At 41.5% G+C, this 16965-nt stretch overlaps 1 protein-coding gene across 6 annotated transcripts in view; it reads right to left on the bottom strand.

The window, feature by feature from the left end:
• The window catches only part of sorcs2 (sortilin-related VPS10 domain containing receptor 2), a 318859-nt gene that overhangs the window by 50597 nt on the left and 251297 nt on the right, over positions 1-16965 (bottom strand). For all 6 annotated transcript variants that reach the window (XM_087179561.1, XM_087179559.1, XM_087179562.1 and 3 more), the window contains exons 4-5: positions 8293-8457; positions 3297-3370 (exon numbers count right to left, since the gene is read on the bottom strand). In XM_087179561.1, coding sequence (XP_087035687.1) covers positions 3297-3370; positions 8293-8457 — 239 coding nt within the window. The remainder of the gene's footprint in view (positions 1-3296; positions 3371-8292; positions 8458-16965) is intronic.

Here is a 16965-nt window from a genome sequence, read left to right as displayed (position 1 = left end):
CCAATACATAAGAACTGATGAAGCCGCTTGGATAAGAGGCGAAACGTCTTCCACAGACAAATACAAGTCCAGTCGCCTTCGATTTAATCTGAGAAAGAGATGGCTGATAGAGAGATAGGAGGGTTGATAAATACAGGGGAGAATGGCTTTAGAAGAAAAAGGGGGAGGAAGTGCAACAAACTGTAAAAACATCCTCCCTGGGCTCGAATGCAGCTTCATCCCAGCTCTGGTTTCACCATTGGTTTAAGCTTTTATCCATATGCTTTTCATAGCATTTTCATCACCTAACTGAACAACCTTTTACTTTTTATTGTCAGCCGTCATCCTGCGAGATGCCCGTTCAATTTCAAAACTGCTGTAACTTTTTTTTATTCAGAATGACAAACAAAAACTTCAACAATAACAAGGTCCACCGGAACAACATTTGGCCAGACCACCCCGGCAGCAGAATGATTTTAATGTGATGTTTTTAATGTGATTTATGTGCGATGGCTGCCAGACTCCTGTTCTCTTGTTGCTTTTATGACTGTTAGGCCACAGGCACGGCTAAGGCCAGAGCCAGCGACGTTAGCTAATGCTGTCTGCTCCTGACCTCACACATTTATAGCACATGTATGCACAGGCATGTCCGCGCAGAGCTGGTCGTAACTTCACGGCGTGTGCAGGCCTGAATACCTGAGTGTCTGCCGCAGGCAGTTTTACCTGAGCCAAATCAAATACAGCAGTATGTGGTTCAGTTTCAGAGTAGCAGGGATTAAATGCACATTGTAAAATAATCATTTGAAGTCCTACTTCCCTGATACAGCGTTAGTCAGACTAAAAAACACACGCTGGATTTAAATTTAGGTTATAATGAAATCCAGACATGAAAAGTGAAATGTTGGTGAAACTTAAGGTTCTAATCTGTAACTTTTCCACATTTAAATGTCTAAAAACAACTGGACCTATGTTCTACATGTTGTTTAGTTGTGTTCTTACGTTCTCCCAAATTCACTTAATTTGCCTAATGTAGCAAAATGACTCAGCTACAGCCTCTGAGGTGAAGGTGTGAGTGAGAATCACATCATCAGGGGCGAGCGACGTTTAAGGGGGTCTATAGTTGTCATTGCAAAATCTGTCAATATGCCAAATACTTGCCTGGTTTCCCTCTCCTGACTGTGTGTGCCTGCCACCCAGGTTTAGTTGACTAAAAGTATGTAAATCTTTTAAAGTTCTAATCTGTAACTTTTCCACATTTAAATGTCTAAAAACAACTGGACCTATGTTCTATATGTTGTTCAGTTGTGTTCTTACATTATCACAAATGTTCCATCAATTCTCAAACCAGAGAAATCTGTGATTTTTAACATGTCAGTGACATCATATCCTCTGTGATCATGTGTCAGTGTGTTTGTCTGACAGAAGCTCAACATTGACTTTTATCTAGTTTTAAGCCACATACACTTTCGACACCTTGGTGGTTTTCAGCTCTATATTTGAACCAGATGAAGGATTTTAGTCGTCAGACGTCTGGATCTGAAGTTATCAGAGAAACAAGCTGAGGAAATGTTAGACAGCTCAGCTCCAGCTACTGGAGACGTCCTGTGCTGTGTCACTGAAGAGCGTCGCTGAATCTCTGAGTTTTAAAGGTAAACTGCTTTCTTCAGTGTTTCTACTGGTTTTCATTCAGTGTTTTTAAACACTTAGAATCACCAGGTCTGTTTGATTTCCTGAACCGCTGACAGTGAAGGAATCCAAACCGGGAGGAGCTTACGGTAATGGTGGTGAAGACAACATGACCCCACGCTATTTAATGATTTGATGACATCACCCAACGCCGTCTTTTGTTGTTGTTTAGACTGAGAGACCCTCGAGAGGCAGAACTTACAGACTGTTTAAGATAACTCTGCATTACAGGGGTCATGGTTTAGGTTGCACATTCAGATCCCAACTCTGATCAAGAGTATGTAACTTTAGTGTAAAGTGAGAAGTAATTAAGGCCCTCTTTCCTTCCTGGCCCTCTTCGCCCCCCCCCCCACCTTCTCATTCTCTCACAGCACAGTGTGTGGATGATTTGTGCGTTACAGTTGGTGGTATAAATCAGAGGTGTCTGGGCATCCGCACCAGCTCATTTACTCTCTGCAGTGAGAGGAAACAAACAGGAGCCTGCAATGCCTTCCTGACCTTCACAAAATGAGAGTAAACTCGATTTTATTTAAACGAGAGCATTGTCTTACAGTAATGCACATAATTGGACAGGAAGGAGTAGGAAGACACAAAGCTGAGAGAAGAAGAAGAGGAAGAAGAGGCAGAGATATATGATACAAGATAGCATGGAGGGGAGAGTGAGGAGGGGAAGGATTGGAAGAGATAGCTCTCGAGCTGTGAAATATTACATGTGAGGGGAAAAGCCATATCCTTCCACCTGCTGTGGGAACTTTTCCTGCCTCTGCAACCGCAAAAATATCAAGAGATTCAGCCATAAAACGGTCGGCTGCGTAAACTCCAGTGCTTACCAACACACTCCAATTCAAATTCATGATTAAGAAAACTTTTTTTATTACAGCAAACGTAAAATTGATTTATTAGCATCTGGTACAAACCTGCTGTATAGATCATTTTCATGTGTGAGCAGTGTTGTGTAAATAGCACATGGCATCAGGATATAGTGATATAGAGTGTCTGACAAAAACTTGATCAAAACATAGTTTCCTGCATCGGGCTTTTGATTTCAATCTAATAAGTCAAACAAGAAATAAAAAAACTGAAGTAAAATAAAACCCCACGATTGTATTACCACTGGATAACAAATAGAGCTCCAAGGGAAAAATATAACCAGCCAACGTTGAAAACCGAGAGTTTAAACCAGTAAATGGTAAATAAGTCTGTTGTAAAAGAAAAATAAATCATATATTGCTTTAAGCTGTATCAAAATGGGAAATACATTTATTTTCTTACTTTCCAAGAGTGAGATGAGAAGATTGATTAGATGTCTCTTCTGTAGGTTTATTACAAAGCTGGAGGAAATGGTTTGTTTATCTTAGCATAAAGACTGGAACCAGGGGAACTAGTTAGCCTGGTTCTCTTCAACAGTAAAAAAATACAAAAAAAAAAAACCAATAACTCTACACTCTCATTTTCACAGTGTATCTCGTTTGTTTAACACATACATGACCGGAAATGTGAGGCAGTAATTAGGCTCACAAGCACTTTGAGCTAAATGCTAAAATCAGCTCACAATGACAACGCTAACAGGCTTGATGTCGACCTCGTTTCACCAACTTAGTGTAGTGTAATAAAGAGAAAGTTTCACTGACCAGAAGACTCTGTCCTTGGTCACCCGCTCCTGAAGCAGAGTCCACTTGCGGCCCAGGTCTGTGGAAGCGAAGAGCTGCATGGAAAAAAAAGCAAGAGAAGACCACAATTAGACAGGAGCAAGACTAGATCAGAGCTTTCAGTGGCAGCTGTGAAGCTGCATGTGGGCAATGTGTGGAATAGAGGGAGTAGTTGAAAACTGCTGTGGAACCGCTGTAAACAACTGACATCACCACGTCCGGTTCTCTCTCTGGCCATTTCTCCTTTACTCCCAATATGAATTTGTATCCAAGCAGCAGAAGTAGGTCCTCTGACCCCCCCCCCCCTTTTTTTAAAATATTAATATTATTTTTATTTTATTTTTTATTGATTATGATGATGATGATTTTTAATTTATGAGGTGTTGTATATTTTATGTTGTTTGATGTGTTTACTGCGTATGTTCTGTATGTTCTTTGGTATGGCACCACCATGTTTGTGTTTTCAAAAATCTCAATGAAAAGGTTTGAATAATAACGTCCTATTCTCTCCCACTCTCTGTGCTCATGATTATTTACCTCAGCTCCAGAACGTTACAGGCTTGTATTAGAGGCAGGTCTTCATGTCTTCAACTCCCTCTGATATATATCTGAGGACATTTGCCCCGTCAGCTGTTGGGTTTTTAAAGAAGTTCTTGACCTAGTTGTCAATACAATTAGCAAATACTGATGGACTCTCGGTGCCTGTAATTTATTATGATGAAATCTACTGTAGGTTAGGATGTTTTTATGTCTAAATTTATTGTTTATTTATTTATGATGTGTACTGGTTGTGTTGTTGACTACTGTTGCAGACCGAATTGCCCCTCTGAGACGATAAAGACTTTCTATCTATCTATCTATCTATTTATTACGGTATTTTCGCATTACGCTTCCGTATGTTGTGTTAAAGTTACTGCATTCTGTATTATCTCAAACTCACCACTTGTAGCGTTTCATTGAGCAGAAGCCCTTTAGGCCTGGGACACTGGGTGCGTGCCGTGTGCGTGGCAGCTGTGGAACGTCTTGCTTTTTATTTCGGTGCACGTGTTAGCAGCTGCGTCAAGTCTCGCTTATTTTTCACGCATGACATCGACAGAGAAAAGACCGGTCGATGTCATATTGACACATCAGCAACATTACGTAAAGCTGACACCTTCGTCTGTAGTTGAAGTTGAATCTAAATGTGATACAGAAATGAACAAATATAGATATGATGTTTTTTGAACATTGAAGCAGCTGCATGTGGAGAAAGTGACATTTTAGTGACGTTTTCTGTCAAAAATAATTGAGAAATTAATTGATAATGAAAAGAAATTCAACATCGGAGTAGCCTGCAAACTCTATGTAGAGAAATACACACGTGCGATCCGCAGCAGTTGAGTGACGCAGCCGCCACGCACACGCCACACAGCCAGTGTGTTCCCGGCCTTACATTATAAAGCCTAACCCCAGTCCTACTACTGGCTGTATCTTTTACAATGGAGGATAAATTAACTCTATTTGGAATATAAACAATCCAAGACTTTAAGACTGAGATCAATGAATTATTAATAACAGCGGTTTATATGCGTGTTAGAGTGTGTGCTTAGGACTTCTATTTTATGAGCAGTGAGAGGGAATGTGTATTTGTACTAATGTGTGTGTGTGGGTGTTGTCTAAGCTTGTACGGCAGTGATTGCACCCAAAATGAAAGTCTATTGAATCCCTCACACGACGTATCCTTAATATCTGAAAAGCACATTGGAGCTGAGAAAAAGATTTCATCAAACAAACTTCCTCCGCCATAGAAAAACACAACTTTCTCAAACTGTGAAACATATTCTCAAGTCTCGCCACGCTCAAATCCAATGTGACTTACAACAGAAGGGCAAACCTCAAGCTTCAGTACAGAGGGAGACTTTGGATTAATGCACTAAACTCTAAATCTGTTCAATAAGACAAAGTGCAAGGTGTTAACGGTGTTAGATGAGGAAGTGCTCATGAAAGACACGAATCTTCAGGAGATTATTGGAGATAAAGATGGACGCCTCTGCTCTGATAGCATTTCACTCCTCCATTGCTGTTCCTTGGTCACTAAATCCTCTCTCCATATATGCTCATAACAGCCTTTCTTGCTCAGCCTTATCAGCAACTGTGACTCATTCGCAAACAAACCCATTCCTGAAGCACATTCCAAACGAGCATGCCCAGCGCTGAAAAAAAGGAAAGGAGAGCTGAGTCTGACCTTGATAGAAATCTGTCCCTGCCCTCATGAACCGTCTTAATTCAAACGTTCTGCTACGCATCCTCCCATCATCCTCTAGCTAAATGATTTTTTTTTTTGTTCTGTTTGAATGGATTCTTTGCCTCCATCTGCAGCCTGCCCATATGGAACAGATTAAAACCTAATTGAATTTCTTGTTTAATTATGTGTAAATTATTGAAGTTGAGGAGGAGTTCGCTCAAACTTATGAACTGTTGGTCCTGATGTCCCACCTCTATCTGTCTAGCTCCATTTCCACTTGACAGTACACTTTTCAATTAGTGTGTGTGTGTGTGTGTGTGTGAACCTATGAGACTGTGAGTTTGACATGTTGAATTGACAACCAGTCTTTATATACATATATACTGTATATATAAAGATATATATACTGGATATTTATGTTTGAGATTAGATTTATTTATTTCTATTCACATCAGTGGTCTTCTTTACAGTCATGTCTCAAAATGAGGATAACATTGCTGACCCTCCCTCCCTGACTCTCCTGAAGCAAAGACACCTTTTGGAAATTATGAGTTTTATTGCTGGTGCCAGAAACAGTGGAACCTGTGCGCTTTAAAGCACATCAGTGTTTCCCAATTGTTTTGGTTCGTGGCCCTTTTACATGACCCAGTGTCCACTTGAGGTCATCTCATCACAGGTTATGGTCTGAGTGTGTCTGGATGAAAGATGAGAGGGAGTGATTTTTCCTTCTTGGACTGTTGAAAACAGTCTGGTATTTCACAAGAATATTGCAAAACATAGAGAAACAGGAGAAAAACTGGAATCACCTCCTCGTGGTTGTCTGCCTCCTACACTCAGATGAGTTTCAGATGACATCCCTGTTTATCCAGTCATAGAAAATATGAACCATTTGTGTGAATTTTCTTTTTCATGATTGCTGTGTAAAGTCTTGAGTTATGATTAAAAACTGTTTTGTGAGGTCACAGTGACCTTGACCTTTGACCTTTGACTAATAAAATCTCATCAGTTCATCTTTGAGTCCAGGTGATTTTTTGTGCCAACTTTGAAGGGGTTCCCTTGAGGAGTTTTTCAAGATATTGCGTTCACAAGGCCAAAATCATGTTTTGTGAGGTCACCATGACATTAACCTTTGACCTTTAGCCGCCAAAATCGAAACAGTTCGCCCTTGAGTCGAGATGAAAGTTTTATGCCTTTAGTCTAGCTGCAGTGAGAGCAGGTGAACATTTGTACCAAATTCGAAGAAATTCCCTCAAGGCGTTCCTGAGATATCGAGTCCACGAGAATGTGATGGACGGACGGACAACCTGAAATTATGTCTCCAGCTGCGACTGTGAGATAGCTGAGACATAATCATAAACATCATTTTGGTCTTTAATCTAAGAGGCCTAAAATGAACTTGGGACACCTTGAATGGGTTTTAACTCTGAGGTTGGAACCCCGGCTGTAAAAATAAACTCATGCGGTGTAAAGGCTGGCAGATGTTTCTGTTGTGTATTAATGCCTCAAAATTAATGAGACCGACAACAAAGCAATACATAGTACAGCACTGTGGTGTCATGTTTGCTGGGACTGGACTGACAATGTTAAAACTATGAAAATAGTGAACCCCTGTGTAGCAGAGGAGGGCTGGAAGGAGAACAGAAGGGCGCGACATGGCGAGCCGCGTAGCAGACGTATTTTCTGATGTGTAAGTGTGTATACGTGCTCATTAACACTTAAGAAGCCGCTGTCACGGTGTAATTGTCAGTGTTAATTAGTCCAGTTTAACACTTGTATTAACACTGGCAGTTTTGCTTAGACAGGATTTTCAAAACACCACAGTGAGGAATTCACTGAGAATCTTGTGATGAAGGTAATTACACAATGTTTGTACTGTCTGATACGAAAACATACAAACAGCTCTGATGCATTGTGCTGTATGTTTCGTCAGGTTTTGGGAGGAGCAGTGTGTCTAAGTTCAGGCACATTTCCCCTGAAGCATTCAGGTTAGATACTGTAGCTACAGTCCCTGCTAGCTTCTCAAAATGACGTCACGTTTCCGGTAGCGAGTTATTTTACCATTAAGTAGCATGGTATTGTTACCAATCACCAAATCTGGATATTTAAATTACACCAAAATATAATGAGTGGATTCATCATATTACTTAACAGGAGATGTTTCTCTCCCATGCTTCAAAGCAGTAAGCTTGTGGGGACAGGGGGACCATCTTGATGCTCTCTGCTCTTTCACCTGTCCACCTGGAGACAGCAGGTGGTGGGCGGGGCAGAAGGCCTGATCCAGATTTCTCAATCAGGAAGTAAGAGGAGATGAACTTAGCCAAATTTACTTGGAAGAGTGCAATAATCACCTAAACTGTCCATTGGAAGTATCACAGTTTATAAACTGATTTTTTGATTCATCTTTGACTTACTGTACTTAGAGTAGTTGTGGACACATACAGTTTTCAGTTGGGTGTACTGCTTCAGTTAAACCTCCAGATAAGATGGTTATGATAGTCTGGTTGAACTGTTCTGTTTATTTCACTTGCATAAGAAGGTTTGCCTCCCAGCTGTATTGCTGTATGGTAAATCACACTTCAGGTTTTCTCTGAGGTTTGTTTTCTGCCGGTGTGTGTGAAAATTGAAATTTAATGCATTGCTGCACTGCCTGCAGAGGAATCCTGGTGGTTTAACACCAGTGCTGCTTCTTGTTCATTCATTCCGCTACAGAATCAACTATTTATTGTGATGTGTCTGCGGCGCCGTGATACCCACCCTGCCCTCCTTGCAGTAGGCCAGGAGCTTGTCTTCTTCCTTGGGGTGGAAGACGAGCGTGTCTGGGGTGAAGGCGATGGGCTGTCGCTGGAAGGAGGAACCTTCGTCCGTGCTGATAAACAGCATCTGATCCCGTTCGTTTATGGATGAACCCACCAGCACCACCTGTGAGAGAGACAGACAGCAAAGAGAAGGGAAGAAGACAGAGGTCAAAAACTGAAATGTCACATTGACTTAAGTATTTTCTCAGGTTCCTTCCGTTTCTCTTGATCATCTTTGAGACGTTTCTACACCTTGATCTGAGTTCATCTGTGGTAACTTCAGCTGAGACATGATGTGTGAAGACACACACCCGTCTATATCAGGTCTCACAGCTGACAATGCAGATCAGAGCAGAAACCATGAGGAGGAGGGAGCTGCTGCAGAGCTCAGAGCCAGGACCGTGTCGAGGCTCAAAAACATTTGTGCTGCATTGAAGGTTCCCAAGAGAACAGCAACCTCCATCATTCTTAAATGATGGAGGGACTAACTGAGCAATCAGGGAAGAAGAATCTCGGTACAAGAGGTGACCAAGAACCCAATGGTATCTCTGGCTGAGCTTCAGAGATCCTGTGTGGAGATGGTAGAAACTTCCAGAAAGACAACCATCACTGCAGCTCTCCACTGATCTGACCTTTATGGCAGAGTGCCCAGACAGAAGCCTCTCCTCAATGAAAGGCGTTTGGAGTTTGGAAAAAAAAAAAAAGCACCTAAAGGATCTACTGTATCCCTGACTCCCAGACTGAGAAGCAAGATTCTCTGCACCGATAAGACTAACATTTGCTTGGTCTATTTGGGGGGTGTTCCTCAGTGGCAGGGACAGGGATACTGGTCAGAGCTGAGGGGAAGCTGAATGGAGCAAAGAGATATCTTTCATGGAAACCTGGTCCAGAGCACTCAGGACCTCAGACTGGGAGAGCCCAAGGCTTCCACCAAGTAGAGTAGTAAAGGGTCTGAATACTTATGTCAATGTGATATATCAGTTTTTCCTTTTTACTGAATTTGAGAGGGGGAAATTAATTCAAATGATTTTAGCATGAGGCTGCAGTGTAACAAAACGTGAAGGTCTGAATACTTTCTGCATGCACTGTTTAGTAATGCTATTGGAAAACTGATGAATATAAATGCATGCATGGCCACACGCACATTTATTCAAGGCCATTTTACAGGCCATAAGAACTTTCTGTCCACTTTACATGCTGCTTAGACCGTAGCAACACTGTATTGATTATCTATTCAGAGTTATACAGCTCATAAAGTTAAGGCATTAAACACGGGGCACCCCAGGACCTGCCAACCCACCAATCACAATTATATCCTGGACACCCAGAGTGAGGCCTATAGGGCTGATCGATGGGACTAATGAACCAGTCACATTCATTAGGGGGTCGTGATAGGTGGGAATCTGTTGAATTAGGGTTTATAGGTGCTTTTGTTTATTATTGCAGCTGGTCTGTACGGAAAGTATTTCTTATGGTGCAGGAATCTTTTCGACTGTTTCTTCAGTCCACCACGTAACGAAAACACTCGCTGACGGTTGGGTTTTTTCTAAACATCTGTTTCATTCAGTCGCCAGGGTTTTAGATTAATGGATGCAAAGCAGCAAAGAGACACAAAGTGTATAAAAGGAAAGTGCTGCTTGTAATGATGATTTAAAACATGAATTAGGTATGTATGTTATGCGCGCAGACAAATGCTGTAGTAAGAAAAGCTTTCTTTTTGACGATGTTTAGCCTCACTCAGACTCCTGATCTGCTCATTGACTCCTCAAGGAACCAAACCACAAATATCCAGCTATCTCAAAAGTACAAGTTGTTATCGTTGTTCAAGGTTGGCAGATGTTAGTACTGTAGCATTCTAGTGTTCGTGCCTGGACTTAGGGGTGAAACATCACTTCACTAAACTGGATTCCACAGCTGGCCTCAGAGATAAGCAACAGCTGCTTAGAGCCCCATCAAACAACCAAACAGCCAAATAGCAGTGATGCATTCTGTGTAATTTGTGACAGGCGGTGTAAAGGCCCTCAGGAACTTTTTTCTGAATCACCTTTTGTACTTTAAGCAATGGACTCTGACATGAGCACAAACAGTTCTTCCAAAGGTACAACAATTTTCACTTCAGTTATTTCACTTAAACTCACAGTCTGTGCCTTCTGCCTCCAGGGGTCTCAAGCTAAACAATAACAAAAGGCGGTGTTGGGTGACCGGTTTGGATTCCTTCAGTGTCAGTAGTTCAGGAAATCAAACAGACCTGGTGATTCTAACTGTTAAAAACACAGAATGAAGCAGTTTGACATTTAAAGTCAGAGTTTGAGCGACGCTGTACGGAGGACAGAGACTCAGGGAAGAGCTGGAGCTGAGATTGATGCTAACCTTTGTTCCGATTGTTTCTCTGATAACTTATGAAGCAGACGTTCAGCAGGTTTTTACCTGCAGCTGAATTGTCCACAGAGGTGTCCTCCTCTCCATAACAAACACACCAGAGGATTAAACTCAGAGATTCGGTGACACTCTTCAGTGACACAGGACAGGTCGTCTCCAGTAGCTGGAGCTGAGCTTTCTAACATTTCCTCAGCTTGTTTCTCTGATAACTTCAGATCCAGACGTCTGACGACTAAAATCCTTCATCTGGTTCAAATATAGAGCTGAAAACCACCAAGGTGTCAAAAGTGTATGTGGCTTAAAACTAGATAAAAGTCAATGTTGAGCTTCTGTCAGACAAACACACTGACACATGATCACAGAGGATATGATGTCACTGACATGTTAAAAACCACAGATTTCTCTGGTTTGAGAATTGATGGAACATTTGTGATTATGTAAGACCACAACTGAACAACATATAGAACATAGGTCTAGTTGTTTTTAGACATTTAAATGTGGAAAAGTTACAGATTATAACTTTAAAAGATTTACATACTTTTAGTCGACTAAACCTGGGTGGCAGGCACACACAGTCAGGAGAGGGAAACCAGGCAAGTATTTGGCATATTGACAGATTTTGCAATGACAACTATAGACCCCCTTAAACGTCGCTCCCCCCTGATGATGTGATTCTCACTCACACCTTCACCTCAGAGGCTGTAGCGGAGTCATTTTGCTACATTAGGCAAATTAAGTGAATTTGTAAGCCTTGAGACACAAGCATGCATGCACACACACACACAGAGACCCTTATCAGTATTCTTATCATGAGCACAATTAGGCAGCGTGCGTAGCATGCCTCACAACTTGTCGGCTGCACTATTTGAGAGCTTGGTCTCTGTTTGTGTGTAACTTCTGCTTGTTCTGAACACATGTCCCTGAGCAGCATAGTCATTTAAAGGCCCAGTGTTTGTTTGGCTGACGGAGGAAGGACAACAATGGCAGAGGAGCGTCTTATTTTTCTTGATATAACATTCTTTCCTTTTATTTATTTTGTGAATCTGGACTCAGCATTGGCACCTGGGAGCTGCCCACAGTGTCGTGCTGTTGAAAGCCAAGCAGCTCCACTGCAGACCTCATGGTTCAGTGCCTTGCTCAAGGGCACCTTTAGAGTATTCGCTCCGTTTTTTTCCAGTGGATTTAGGGATTAAGAACACTTCAGTCACAATCCTGCAATTCTCCCCTCTTAGCTGCCACTGGTCGTAACTGAGTAATGATAAGAGTTAAGAGGTGCCTGTTGCTCAGCAATGGAGAATTTATTTACATGTCAAAAACAGCAGAAATCTTTGGCTTCTACAGAAGAAACCCTCATTTTACTGCACGTCTCACTGTGGTTCCTCCTCATGTCCCAGTGGGACCCAGCCATTAATCAGGTCGGCCTGCCTCTGCCAATATGTCTCTATTTAAAGGACATCACTCAGTTTAACCTAGTTGAGCTCTGACAGCTGGACATCCTCAGGACACACACATGCACAACGCCTACGCACATCACATCACCAAACACTGACTGAAAATGTACAACGAGAACGGTTTCAATCATGCAGCATGAACCCGTGTGTATGGATATTAACTTGTTATTCAGAGAAGTAAAATCATGACTGTCTTTGTCAACATAATTCAATGAGACCCACTGACCCAGCCTGGAAGAGCTTTACTAATCAAGCCTTCTGAATTAGCCAGCCTGCTGTTTCAAAGGGGCACTCCATTGATTTCAGTTATATATTTTATCTAGGGCTGTAGCTCCCATTGAGGAAACTAAGACTACATTTGTTGTTTTTTCTTTTCATTGTTTGTTGTTTTTTCATATTGTAAAATGTAACTCACAAAAAATATAAGTGAACAGTTAACTAAAAATAAAATGAATAAAGTCTTCAATGACCAGAGAAAACCAGCATCAGCTTTCAATGATTCAGCAAATTCTCATGTCTGGGCTGAAAATTTTTTTTTTTGTAAAACGATATGTTGTCATGACGCTTGAAACTTAATACAGAAATGAACAGCCTACAGTTTAGACCAACTTTACATATGTGAAAAATCTAAAAACAAACAAACAAACAAACAAACAAACAAAGGAAAACAAATAACCCTGATAAGATCACAGTGATGTCATCAAGCTCCAGCATGACTCAAGGCTAAAAGTCCAGATATCTCTGCCTCTGTTATCTGCATTTGAACCATTCTGCTTTTGATATCTCCCATAAAGTTGGGGAACTGAAGAATAAGGGAAATGCGATTCCAACACCCATCTCTGAAGTGTCCCCTTGAGCTGTTTCATTTATTGGATGTTACTGTGTAATATTGACACTTCAGTTAAAAGCTGTTTCAATTGATTTAAAAACTAATAACATCACATCAAACGTTTTTTTACAGTGCACTCTCTGCTCTGAGGAAAGGTTTGCTTGAAGCTTTAAAACACAGATTTCCAGTCTTTTTGGATTTTGTGAGAAAGCGCAAAGCGATGACTGCTTGAGACCCCCCCATCACAGGTTTCGTGTTTGACGTGTGACCATTTCATCCACACAGTGATGTTCTCATTTCTGTTCTCATTTCAATGGTTTTAGAGGCATGAAGAGCAAACACAGCATTTAAAAATAAATCAAAAATAAATGGCTTAAATATTTATTTGTGCGGTAGAAATTAGCTTAACATCTTGCAAACCCTCGAATTCATATAGAGCCCACTGAGATGATTAAAAAAACAGTGGAATGCACTGACTCCCTCACTGATGCTCTCTCAGTCTCCCGACGCAGTAACGTGACTCACCAACAAGTGGCACTCTTGTCAAACTGTGAGCATGCCTTCATACTAAAGCTGAGGCTGAGCTGGAGTCACCAGCTCACAGATAAGACTGAACTTTTTTGGGAAGCAACAGAGAAGAAGAGTTGGGGGGTTGGGGGGGGCGACAGACTACAATTCCTCTCCTGTCGCACAAGATATGGTCCTTCACAATCAAGGGACTTTAAATACATTCTCCCCCATAACGATTTCCTCCTCAGAGTAATAACTCAAGCTTTTGGAAAGCACAGTGCCGCTATTGTGAGCTGCAGATAAAAGCAGGCTCCAAACTTCCTGTGTCTGCTCTGGAGACTGTGGGGTTGTGACACATTCAGGGGACGTATAGAAACAAAACTCGGCTCCTTTTAATCTGCAGAGGGCTTAGACAGCAGTGTGGCTTTCCAGAGCATAATGTTGAGTCTGTGCGTCTGTTTGATAATCTTTCGATCACAGTCAGTCTGACAACACAAGACACACGAGTCCCGCTGTGTCGATAAACATCAGAAGGTATCATCGCTATAATCTATTATGAAGCAACACAATCCACTCTGCATCTTAGAATAGCTTATGGAGGAGGAGCCGGCGTGCTGCTGGAGCATGAAAGTCAGGATACTTGTGTGCATTATCTCTGTGTTGCATGTCACAAGTTTAAACAATAGAAGGACTTTAATGCTGCTGGATGATGTGGGTGATGAGAGCTTTCCGGTCTTGAGAATGGGGAAAGCTTGTACATGACACACACACACACACACACGCACGAGTGTAGCAGCATGTCAAACACACCTGAAGACCTACATCACCATTAAAAAGGCTTTTAAAGGGGCACTTAACAGATGACGTTCAGTTTACTCGCCATGAGGAGCGCTGATTTTACTAAGGCACTGATACTAATGTTTGAGCTGTGTTGCAACGACAACATCACTAAAAAGAAGTCTGACCGCACAAGAAATGTGGGATGATCAGGCACGTTGTAAACAAACCTCCACATTTATCTGGAAGAGAAACATCCATCCCAGTCTACGGACCGACTTCCTGCTCTAACTTTACTTGCCGCAGCTGTGCACACATGCGATTTCCCTGTGCAAGGTGGGATTATTACCAACACATTGGTTGTGTCTGAAATCACTCACTCATTCACTCCTCCCTCCTCACTATCCAGGGAGTTCTGTGTGGAGGACTGTACAGTGAGCTCATCGGTTAAACGGAAAAACACTTTGGACTCTACTCCGGTCATTTTCTCTACTACCACTTTTCATGATGCATTGTTGGATGCTATGACTCCACTATATAGGGTTTTAATAATTCTCACTTTACGTTCGTACAGCATTACAAACTGGCGAACTCCCTATATAGAGGACTGTATAGTGAGCAGTGAGGCACAGCCATTGGCTCACTTTCAGTTTTACCTCTGAGTAAACTGGTTTATCATGTGGTTAAAATAGGAGTTCCCAACTCTCGCTGCTCCGCCAGCCAACACCAACCAGCCAGAGGTGGATTTTCACTCACGTTAGCGAGCTAGTTGCAGTAATAGAGGATAAAGATAGAAGATAAGCGGCTCATGATGCAGTTAAATCTTGCACACTTCAAGTTCAAAATGTGCATCCCATTGTTTTAGGAGTGACAGGGATGACAGACAGGCCACACTATGTTCAACATAACCATCGCACAAATAGCCCATAATGTTTAATATACTATTCACATCTGTTTGCTGATTCATACCAGCTCCTTATGGCCTATTAACAAATGTTCCAGGACCTGGTATCAGGTTTTACTGTGTGAATACTAGTGTTTCTGGACCCACTGGACCTTATTCCACTGTGTAATTATAACTGATTGCGAAGTAAGAAGAAGAAAATAAGGCCCAAGTTGTCATAAATCAGAATTATCATTTTCTCACTGACATGTGAGTCTAGACACAGAAACAGACAGACACATACACATGCCTACCAGTGGCTGCTTACAGTCAGCGGCTCCCAGCACAATTGCTTTCCACTCAATTACATATGTAAATTGCTTGGGTTCTGGTTTCCACTGGGAGAGAGGGGGCAGTGTGACTGCAGCTCATTGAGCTGTGGCCTGCTGGGAATTAAGACCTGGGAGAGCAGAGCAGCATGGGAGCCACAGGACACCACCAGCAGACAGCAGAAGAAGAAGTTTGATGACAGGATGTTGAGTATGCATGTCACTGTGTAGGGCTGGGTTCATCTGATTTATAATCTTGTTTTCTAATTCTTTGATCAGATATAGTTTCTGATTTAAGTTGCAATTTTGCCAAATTTAGTCTTGTGTACCCAAAACCTCTGAACTTCAACATTGCCATGATAAGAAATGATTCATATTGATAGAGCCAGAGAAACAACCTTTCCTTTTTCTGAATTCTCACCTGCAGAAGACCCTTGTCGGATCTTCTTTATTTTTTTTGTCAAGCATCCCAGATAGCAAATTGATATATGCCTGGGTCCTCGGCCCGAGTCCGGCCCATATACTTCCACATCTGGGCAGAGTCTGGCTGTTGTCCGCCAGTATTGACTGACAGCAGGAAGACTGTGGTCCAGATGTGGAGGTAGCATCTTAAAATCAGGCTGTATATGGGCCAGATTTGGGCTGTGGAACCAGGTGCATACTGGGCCAGAAGAAAACAGGCATGTGGGCCAAGTAAGGGGCCGGATTTTAGGTCACGGATGCCAGGTCTCAGCTGAGAAAGATTCTTGTCAGATTAAAAGAATGATTATTCATCAGTAAAGTACACTTGGCGCGATCATTTTGACAGAGGATCCAGTTCGTCTTACACTGTTATGTTGTATGGGTTTGCATAAAGGCCAAAGAGACACTCCATTAGAGAGATAAAAGATATAAAGACAGATAATGATTAGATAGCTTTAGTGTTGTTCTCTTTAATTAAAGTCCAGCCCACTTTTACAAGTTTACATCTTCAGGAATTCTTGATTTGACTTTACCAACTTATCAAGAAGACAAAAGTTACAATGTTGCCGAAGGAACTGTCTCTCTAAGGACTTGAGAGCGGCCGGAAAGTCAAAATGTTCCTCTTCAGCCTGGCTTAGTCACTTCATTTTATTCACTTAATTTATTATAATTATGTTGTACATTGTATTTTATCCTATTTTATCTCTTCTTTTATCATTAATTGTCTAATGTTTCTTAAGTCTTCTTTTTAAATTTATTTTGTTTCTCAGATTTCTTACTTGATTTGTCCTTTTCTTTTTAGCTGATCAGTCTGTGAAGCACTTTGAACTGCATTAACCTATGAAAAGTGCTATACAAATAAAGTTTGATTGATTGATTAATTGATTGTTAAAGGTCCAACATTGTGTAAAGGTAGATGTCCATGTGTTGTTTGATTATAGATCAGGTCTAGGTTTTATATTAATACTGTGAAAGTATCAAAGCCTCAGTCCACAGAGAAATGCACACAGCC

Source organism: Seriola lalandi, unplaced genomic scaffold (genome assembly GCF_002814215.2).
Source record: "Seriola lalandi dorsalis isolate HSWRI2012SDOR001 ecotype SW California unplaced genomic scaffold, Sedor1 jcf7180002054854, whole genome shotgun sequence".
Taxonomy (NCBI): Eukaryota; Metazoa; Chordata; class Actinopteri; order Carangiformes; family Carangidae; genus Seriola; species Seriola lalandi.
The sequence above is the reverse complement of the archived record's forward strand: the minus strand, read 5'-3'. Positions and strand labels throughout refer to the sequence as shown.